We start from the raw sequence: 10,320 nt of genomic DNA on the forward strand, positions 1-10,320 counted from the left end.
TATATTTCTTTCAGGACCTTGACAATATTCTGTTTCCACAGTTGGACTTACGATGCAGTGGTTCTCAACCTTCCTAATGCTGTGACCCTTTAATACATTTCCTCGTGTTGTGGTGACCCCAACCATAAAATTTTACTATTGTTATGAATTGTAATGTAAATATCTGATGTGCAGGATATCTGATATGAGACCCCTGTGAAAAGGTCATTTGACCCCCAAAAGGATCTTAACGCACAGGTTGAGAATTATTGACTTATGATGTATCTTGAGCTATCCTAGATGGAGATAAGTAGGATTAAGCAGGGTTTTCTTGAAACAGGTGACTAGATATAATTAGAACTGTTTAAGAACTATATTCTGCCCGATTTATCTATACAGTTATTTTCAATTTTAAAAAAATTTATTTTATGTGTATAGGTGTTTTGCCTGCCTGTATGTCTGTGCACCACGTGTGTGCCTGGTGCTGGTGGAATGCAGAAGAGGGTGTCAGATCCCTGGGACTGGAGTTACAGATAGTTGTGAGCCACCACACGGGTGGTGGGAATCAAACCTTGATCCTCGGGAAGAGTAGCCAGTACTCTTAGCTGACCCATTCCTAAAGCCCCACCTATAGATTTTTCTGTCTTCTTAATCCACCCCCCCTCTCTTCAGTGCTGGGGATTGACTGAATTTACAGCTCCCTGTGTCTAGCCCCTCTTCCACTGCACTGTGTCCTCAGACTTCTTTCTTGTTTGTTTTGGGACAAGGTCTCACTAAGCTTCCCAGGCTGGCCTTGAACTCATTTCTGTAGCCCAGAGGGAGGCTGATATTTCAATCTCCCTGCTTCAGCCCCCCAAGCAGCTCAGTTAAGACTGAGCCACTAGGCCCAGCTTTGACATTATTTTACTCTGAATTTTCATTTGTTTATTTTGTATGTGGAGGAAGGGGTGGGTGCACGTGCCAATCAAAGGACAACTTTATGAAGCCAATTCTCTTTTGCTGCCAGGTGGGTCCTGGGGCTCGAACTCAGGTCATCAGATAGACAGCAAGCACCTTTACCCACTGAACCATCTGACTGGCTCTTCACCTTTTTTTTTTTTTTAATTTTTTTTTTTCCGAGACAGGGTTTCTCTGTGTAGTTTTGGTGCCTGTCCTGGATCTAGCTCTGTAGACCAGGCTGGCCTCGAACTCACAGAGATTTGCCTGGCTCTGCCTCCCGAGTGCTGGGATTAAAGGCGTGCGCCACCACTGCCCGGCTTCACCTTTATTTTTAAAGTACATTTTCTCTAGGTTTGTGGTATCCTTTGTTGTGGCAACACAGATGTGCAAAGACAGAGTCTTCATATCTGAAAGCATTTGTTCCATGTGTTTAGTCCAGTTTGATAGGTGTTCATGCTGGGGGTCTAGTTTTGTGTGAGTTACTACATAAATGGAAGACATGGGAGGGTTTTGTTTTTGTTTTTGGATTGTTCCTTTTCTAACTTTGTCGCCTCACTTACTCAATTTCAGCTGGTGTCCTTTTCTCCTTCCTTCCCCTCCTTCCTCTCTCCCTGACCATTTCAGTGTCAGGGTCTTTGTATTTAGCTCAGGCTAACCTTGAACTCACTATGTAGTACAGGGTGGTCTCATGTTAGTGATCCTCCTGCCTCAGTCTCCTGGGCAAAGTCTGTTGTCAGTATCTCTACTGTCCTCCATCTTGCTTGGTGCTCAGGGAAGTTACCAGAATGGAGTTACACACGGGGTTCCTCCTTCTGGTTTGGGGGCGTATGGAGCATCCAAGGACAAGATCAGAGCCAATGACGTTGAGAGAGATTCAGATATTTAGACACCTGTTCTTCTGTGTCTCCTCAGGTGACATTGCTCTTCTGAAGGCAGCTAGCCCTTCAAAACTCCCCCAGGGTTCTGTCACTCATGGGCCCTTCCTTTCTAGGAGAGGTGACAGCTTTTACCATTGAAATTTATGCCTGGGCCCTGATCATCCATTGGTACCCCCTAAGCCTGCCTCCTAATCTCTTGTGGTCAGTCTTTTTGCGTATTAATTTTTTTTTTTTATGAGACAGGGTTTCTTTGTGTAGTTTTGGTGCCTGTCCTGGATCTCGCTCTTGTAGACCAGGCTAGCCCTGAAATCATGGAGATGCACCTGGCTCTGCCTCCCGAGTGCTGGGACTAAAGGTGTGCACTACCACCGCCCTGCTATGAGACATCCTTTTCTTTCTTTTCTTTTCTTTTTCTTTTTTTGTTTTGTTTTTTTGAGACAGGGTTTCTCTGTGTAGCTTTGCACCTGTCCTGGATCTCACTCTCTAGCCCAGGCTGGCCTCGAACTCACAGAGATCCGCCTGCCTCTGCCTCCCAAGTGCTGGTACTTAAGAGACATCTTAATTTGAATGTGTTGTCTGTTCTTCATAGCTGTGCTGGCTAACACGTGGGCATATTAGAAGAATTTTAAGAAACTGGACCTAATACTGAACCTCTTTGCTAAGCAGCCTTCAGTTTATGAGTTTGGCTTTAGAAACTCTTGGGTTTCCCAGGCAGGCATCCCAGCATCCTGCGCTTGGTGACCTTTGCCTTTCTTCTTTTATTTATTGTTTTCATCTCTGTCCCGCCATTCTCCGGCCTCCGTTCTAATCCTGAGCAGAAATGCAGTTGTCTCAGTCCCGGCTTTGAGCCCAAGGCACTGATAACAGTACTCTTTGGCAGACCTGAGAGGGCAACACCATTTGAAGTCGAGCGGATTGTCTTCTCTCTGAGTTTGTTAGTTTTTCAAATCATGAGCAGATGTTGACTTAGGCTGGATGCCTTCCTTTATGGTTTGAAGTAACCACAGAGCTCCTGTCTTTCTCTTTCTGTTCTCCTGTGGCTCCCAGCCCTGTTCTGGCAGTGCATGTCAAGGTCAAGGCTGGGGGACTTTCCTTCCTTGCCCCGTCTCAGTGAGCAGAGGTGGAGCCCCTCCCCACTCCCTGTCCTCTCAGGTGAAACTGATGCCTTTTGGGATTTTTCCACGTGGAGCCTGCAAGATGTCCTTGACAGCCTCGTGCTGATGTATTATTTTGCTTATAAAACACCCCCTTTTGTGTTTTGTTGTGGAATACTATTTTAAGATGTGTTACACTCATTTATGCTGTGGAACATTGGTTTAAGGAGCAAAGATGTGTTGCGTTATTTTATGCTGCATTTGTTTAACTCTGTGAAGCTGTGTTACTGTGCCTGTCTAAAACATCGGACTGATCTAATAAAGAACTGAACAGCCAATGGCAAGGCAGGAGAAAGGATAGGCGGGGCTGACAGCCAGAGAGGATGAATAGAAGGAGAAAAGGTCAAGGAGTAAGAGAACAAGGAGAGGAGGACACCAGGGGCCAGCCACTCAGCCACACAGCCACACAGCCACACAGCCAGCCACTGAGTCAGAGTGAAAGTAAGATATACAGAAGTAAGAAAAGGAAAAAGCACGAAGGCAAAAGGTAGATGGGATAATTTAAGTTAAGGAAAACTGGCTAGAAATAAGCCAAGCTAATGCTGGACATTTGTAAGTAATAATAAGTCTCTGTGTGCAATTTGTTTGGGAGTTGGGTGGCAGACCCCCCCAAAAGAGCCAAAGAGTTAACAAACTGACAACAGTGTTTATCCAAGAGCTCCAGGGCGTCAGTAAAATAGAAGTCATAATGAAAGTGACGAGGAGAAGAGCTGGTGCTGCTGTGAAACTACATTTGCAGCAATCCCACAAAACAGGGCTTAGCCCTCCACTTCCCGGACGGAGGCGAGATCAGGCTCAGGAGCGAGACGCCTTGCTCAGGACGACAGTGTGAAAGCCTGCCGGGACCCAGGTCTCGCACTTACAGACTACTTGTAGGGGATGTGGTGTCTCTCAGTTGGTAGAGTGCTTGTCTAGCACATACCACTGAAGCCTGGGTTCTAACCCCAGCACTGCGTAAACTGGGTATAGTGGTGCACACCTGTAATCTCAGCAATGGGAAGGTGGAGGTAAGAAGTTCAGAAGTTCAAAGGACTCAATAGCCTGGACTACATGAGACCATATATAAAAAGGAAAACAAGAAGAAGAAAAGAAACTCCACCTGTTTTTTCCTAACAGAGAAGTGAGACCAGGTCCCAACTCATCACCCCAGGACTTCCTTTCCCTGACCCTGCAGCCTCAGCACTGTGTCTCCGAGTCTGGTTCCTCACTTCTCCCAGCGTCCCAGTGTCCACAGCAGAAGGTCCTGTGGCCCTTCGTCTATGGTCTCAGACCTTACAGGTTCTCCGAAGTGGATGAGTATCCTGCCCATGCTGTGAGTATTGGCAACGTTCACTTGTGACGGGGCGGGCGTCTGAGTTCCTCTCTGCTTTGATTCTGCTGGTGTTGAGATGGGCTGGCACCCACTCCTGCCTGGCCTGCTCCTTTCCCTGCCTCTGGTAACAGGGTGGACCACTTCCAAGTGCCTGCTGACTGAAGGCTCCCAACTGCCCCTGGTCTCTCGTTACTTCTCACTCTGCTCAGTCTCCCAGCTGTCCTTCCTTGCTGCATGCATCTCAGTGACCAACCTCACACAGACCTTGGCGGCTGTGCCCCGGACCGTGGAAGGGCTCTGCCTCAGCGGTTCTGTGTCTTCTCTGCCTCCGGATGCTTTCTCTGCTTTTCCCGGGCTCAAGATTCTGGCACTGAATCTGCATCTCACCGAACTCCTGCCAGGAGCTCTCCGAGGCTTGGGACAGTTGCAGAAACTCTCTTTTCTAGACCATCCTTTTGGGAAGACATCCCTCTTTCTGCCTCCTGATGCCTTTGGTGACCTGATTTCCCTCCAGAGCCTCCATATCTCGGGGCCCTGCCTAGACAAGAAGGCAGGTGTCCAACTGCCTCGCAGTCTGCAATGGCTGGCTGTTAAGTTCAGTTGCCTCCAGGATGTGGGGGAGCTAGCTGGCATGTTTCCAGACCTGGTGCAAGGCCCTTCTTCCAGGGATCCATGGACCCTGCATATGTTGGATCTGACATTCAACCGGGGGCTGAAGATGGCTAGTCCTGGGTCCCTCCAGGGTCTCCAGCTGGAGATTCTGAACCTGGATCAAACACACCTTGAGGCAGCGAGAGTGAGGGACCTGGGACTTCAGAAACTCGATGTCTTGTATGCACAGTCGACTACCGTGGCTGAACTGCCTGCTGAGGCTGTTGCCCACTTTAAGCTGCAGGAGCTGAACGTGGGAAGCAACAAGATAGGATATATATCTCAGGAGGCCCTGGCTTCCTGCAATAGTCTGAAGAGCTTGGGTCTCCAAAGCACTGGCCTGACTAAGCTGCCACCAGGGTTCCTGGCTGCCATGCCTAGGCTTGAGACACTGAACCTGGCTGGAAACAAACTGCAGAGTGCAACACTGTGCATGAACAAGACCGGAGACGTGTCAGGACTGAGGACTCTGAGTCTGGCAGGCAACGGGCTGCGCATCCTGCCTCCAGCCACCTTCTCCTGTTTACCACACTTGCGAGAGCTGCTGCTTCAGGACAACCAGCTGCTTTCCCTGGAGGGGCAGCTGTTCCGGGATCTACAGCAGCTAGAGACCTTGAACTTGGATAGAAATCCCCTGCTTAACCTGGGTAAGAACTGGTTAGTTGCTCTGCCCGCCTTGACCACCCTTAGCCTGCTAGACACCCAAATATCTCTGAGCCCAGACCCTGGCTTCTGGGGAGCACAGAGTCTGCATACCTTGAGACTGAAGCTTCCCCCTCTCCCTGCTCCGTCAGTATTGTCCCTGCCTATGTATCTGACCAGCTTAGAGCTTCATGCATCATCAGGCATGAAGCCCTGGAGGCTTTCCCCAAACATCTTTCCTTTCTTGGAGACCTTGACTATAAAAGGCAGGGGGCTGAAGCTGGAGGTCCAGAATGCCTCTGAGGCCTTCCCCACACTTCAGCAGCTCTCCCTGCTCCAGAATAGCTTGGAAGCCTTCTGCTCCCAGGACACCTCCAACATTTTTCTCTGGCAGCTCCCCAAACTTCAGTCCTTGAAGATCTGGGGTGCTGGAAGCAACTCCAGACCCTGCCTTATCACTGGGCTGCCCAGCCTCCAGGAGCTGAAGCTGGAGTCCCTTCAATCCATAGGCCAGCCCCGTTCAGTACAGCTGGAGGAACTGGTGGGCGAGCTTCCACAGCTCCGGGCACTGCAGCTGTCCAGCACAGGGCTCAAGACACTGTCGGCTGCAGCTTTCCAGCGCCTGGGCAGTCTCCAGGTCTTAGTGCTATACACCGAGGAAGACTTGGTTCTGCATGACAGTCTGAGGGAGTACAGCCCTCAGATGCCCCAGTATATATACATTCTGCAGTCACACTTGGCCTGCCAGTGTGCCAATGCATGGATGGAGCCATGGGTTAAGCAGTCCACTAAAACTTACATCCAAATACTAGATCGCCAGTTATGTCTAACAGAAGATGGGGTCCCTGCCAAGCACCCCCTTTTCTCCTTTCTGTGGGACCACTGCCCCCAGACTTTGGAGCTAAAACTCTTCTTAGCTAGCTCTTCTTTGGTGTTTCTGCTGATTGCCTTGCCACTCCTCCAAGAAGCCAGGAACTTATGGATCCCCTTCCTGCAGGCCTTGTTCAGGGTTTGGCTCCAGGGTCGGCGGGGTCAGGGGGATGAAGGAAAGAGGTTCCTTTTTGACGTCTTCGTGTCTCACTGCAGGCAAGACCAGGGCTGGGTAATAGAGGAACTTCTGCCTGCTCTGGAGGGCTTCCTTCCAGCGGGCCTGGGCCTCCGCCTCTGTCTCCCTGATCGAGACTTTGAGCCTGGTAAGGATGTAGTTGATAATGTGGTGGACAGCATGATGAACAGCCGCGTGATTCTCTGTGTGCTGAGTGGCCAGGCCCTGTGTAGCCCTCGCTGCCACCTGGAGCTCCGCCTGGCTACCTCTCTCTTCCTGGCTGCCCCCTTCCCTCCGGTGTTGCTGCTAGCCTTCCTGGAACCCATTTCCCGACACCAGCTCCCCGGCTACCACAGACTGGCCCGGTTGCTTCGGCGAGGAGACTACTGCCTGTGGCCCAAGGAAGAAGAAAGAAAGGATGGCTTCTGGGCTTGGCTGAGGAGCAGGCTAGGGCAGCCGGGGTTGGAGTAGGGTGGCACATGTGAATCTTAGGGCGGGGGTAGGAGAAGCAAACCAGCCTGGCAGGGAGTCAGTGGGGAGGGGGGCATAGTGGGGCTGAGGGCCTGGAGTCAGCCTTTGCAGGTGCGGGAACCCACATGCTGGAAACACAGGTTTAGGGCGGGGGCTGGAGGGTGAAGGAGGAGGAAAGCTGAGAGATGGCAGGGGCCCATGGGGTATGTGACATTCCCAAGATCTCCAAATCCCCAGTAAAGTGGCTAAATCTGAAAAATGATGGCTTGGTTGATTTTTTTTTTATTTAGCGGAAATGCAAGAGGCAGAGGGTCAAAGGGGAAATAAAGATAAGGCCTTCCTAAGTTACAGGACTTGGGACCAGGTCAAGTTCAACCGGACCATCAAGAGGCCAACTGGTCCTTTTGTGTCCAGGGTCACAGAAGATGTTTTACTTCTGATGCTGTGATGAAACAGCTGGATCAAAATAGAAATCAACTTAAGGGAGGAGAGGGTTTTTTTTTTTTTTTTTTTTTTTTTTTTTTTTGCTTACAAATTCAGGTCACACTCTGTTGTTGAGGGAAGTCAAGGCAGGCCTGCTTGTTATTTCACACAACCAACCAGGGAACTCACTTCACAGCCAAGAAGTACACAAGAACCATGGAGGGTGTTGCTTGCTGGCTGGCTTATGCTAAGCTAGCTTTCTTATAGGGTCCAGGACCACTGCCTAGGTTTGGTACCGCCCATAGAGGACTTGGTTCTCCAATTGACAATCAGGACAGGTCCCCCCCTCCCACAGTCATGCCCCAGGCCAAGCTGTTCTAGGCAATTTCTCAATTGAGGCTTTCTTCTCAGATGACTTTAGGCTGTGTCAAGTTGACAGTTAAAGCTAACTAGATAGAAGGGCTGACAGCTGAGGACCCCAAAGCCGGGATGCCGTCCAGGAGCAGACAGGTCATTTCTCCCTCAGTGAAAACGTGAATATATGCTCATGTAGATCATCCTCTGGAGCCTCAGAACAGCACTATCACCCTGGATGCTCTAGCATACAGAGCCAGCCACATGTAGCTCCCAGAGCATCATGAAGCCTTGCCTCTGGGCCTTTGCACATACTGCTTCTTTACTGACAACACCTTCCCCGGGGGCCTGCTAAACAGCCTTTAAAATTCAGCTCAACCATTACTTTCTCCAGAGGCCTGTGCTGAGCTCCCAGCCTGGGGCAGGGTTTTGGAAGAAAATATTATATTATTAATATTCCTCTTTCACTTTGACCAATACCCCACCCCAGCCCAGCCTGGCCTGGAATCTGAGTGACTGAGGATGAACTCCCAATCTTCAACTCCCAATCTTTTGACCTCCAAATCTCCAGTGCTAGGATTATGTGTATTATGTGTGTGTGGATTATCTGACCCAGCTATATTTTTCTTTTCTTTTTAAAAATCTCAACTTTTCTGAAGCTAGATTGCCTGCTTTTTAACTACATGGCTTTGGTGTGTCGCTTACTCTTTGCACCTTAGTTTCCTCTTCTGTAAAATGGGATAGCATCACACACACCCCGCTCAGTATTTTGTGATGATTAAATGCATTAATATGACTGAAGGAACAAGAAAAACACCAATTCATTACACATGTGTTCAATAGAAGTTTCATATTGCAGGACTGGATTAATAATCCATACTCAGTGATTAATAATCCACACTATTCTTGAAAAGGACCTGAGTTTACAGTCTAGCACCCACTTTGGGGCAGGTGCTCACAGCGACTTCTAACTCCAGCTCCAGGGGATCTGACGTTCTCTGCTGGCCTTTGAGGGTACTGCCACTCATGTATACATACCCACCCAAACACATACATATAATTAAAAAAAATAATAATCCCAGTACTCGGGAAGCAGAGGCAAGTGGATCTCTGTGAGTAGTTCGAGGGCAGCCTGGTCTACAGAACTAAAACAAACAAACAAACAAAAAGAATTTTTTAAAAACTAAAAATTAAAACAATGTTTTATATTACTGTACAATACAAGTGTATCATTTATAACAGATATACATATGTTGGAAGCATGTGCTTCTGAAGAGTGATTTACTCCCAGGAATTCTTGATCCAGAAGGTTTGGAGATCAGGTCCTGTAGCCAAAGATGAAGATTGCCGTCTTCATCCTTGGATCCTACTTCTAACCCAGCTGAAAAGATTCAGATAGGCAAACGCAGATTGCAGCCAAACTGGACACAACCCAGGCTAGTTCTGGCTGGGATTTGGCCTCTTAGGGATTTTTTTTTTAAGTTTTCCCACTTCTGTAATAGAATGACAGGTTTTAATTAGACAAAGGCTTCGAGACACCATACAATTCCAGGCTGGATTTAGGGTGAGGGGTGCCCTCTTGTGGCCTACTGGTGTTTCTCTCTTTCTGTACACCTCTGCTTCTGCTCTACAGGACAGGCTTTGCTGATGGGAAGGTCTCACCTGGCCCTGCAAAGCTGTCTTTCCACCTTCGGACACCAACACTCTCTCTGATGTCTCAGCCCACTCAGCCCTCCTTACTGTGTCAGAGTTTACTCCAAGTCCTCACCTCCTTCTACCTACGGTGTCTTCCTCATGAAAGGTCAGGCAGAGAGCAAGGAAATGTCTGGAATTTTAGAGCTTCAAATTCCAGCCTCAGTACTTATTGTTTGTGTGATATTAAGCAGGCTAATTTATATCTCTAGGCCCCCACCACTTTTGTAACTTGGAGTAACAATACCAACCTCATAGAGCTGCAGGGACAATTGAATAGGGTATTCAATAGTAACCAATAGTAGGCAATAGTAACCTATTAATACCAATGCACTACATGCACTAAGCAAATAAATCATGTGATCTATTAAGAAGTAAGTCAGAATATAGTTTCTAGCTAAGGAATTTGAAATGGGTTATTACAACTAAGATGTAGAATTTCCCTTAAATGTAACTCTAGCTAATGTACTGAGCCCTTTCCAAATGCTAGCTATTGTCAATTTGCTCAAGTTTCATAGCTCTCAATAAAAATAACAGCCAGTAGTCATTCAACTTTTTGAGTGCCAGGAATATGACAAGCTCTTCACATTCTTTGCCTACTTTTTTTCTCAACAGTCCTCAAAGGAAGATTTCACTATTATCATTCCCACCCTCCAGACAATGAAACTGAAATGTTCGACTTGTAGGGGAGACAGTTTACTTGATAAAGTGCTAGCCACATGATCAATAAGGGTTTGAGGTCAGGTCCCAAGCATCCATATAAAAACCAGGAGTGTCAGT

At 48.2% G+C, this 10,320-nt stretch overlaps 1 protein-coding gene across 1 annotated transcript; it reads left to right on the forward strand.

Annotated features, from left to right (window-relative positions):
• Window positions 1-4,056: 4,056 nt before the first annotated feature.
• LOC128096907 (toll-like receptor 12) lies at window positions 4,057-7,165 on the forward strand. The gene has a single exon (XM_052717031.1). It carries the CDS (start codon window positions 4,339-4,341, stop codon window positions 7,069-7,071), a length of 2,733 nt encoding a protein of 910 aa, XP_052572991.1. The 5' UTR covers window positions 4,057-4,338; the 3' UTR covers window positions 7,072-7,165.
• Window positions 7,166-10,320: the final 3,155 nt, after the last annotated feature.

The sequence above is a fragment of the Peromyscus californicus genome, unplaced genomic scaffold, assembly GCF_007827085.1.
Source record: "Peromyscus californicus insignis strain IS unplaced genomic scaffold, ASM782708v3 Scaffold_5__1_contigs__length_169319896, whole genome shotgun sequence".
NCBI classification, from domain to species: Eukaryota; Metazoa; Chordata; class Mammalia; order Rodentia; family Cricetidae; genus Peromyscus; species Peromyscus californicus.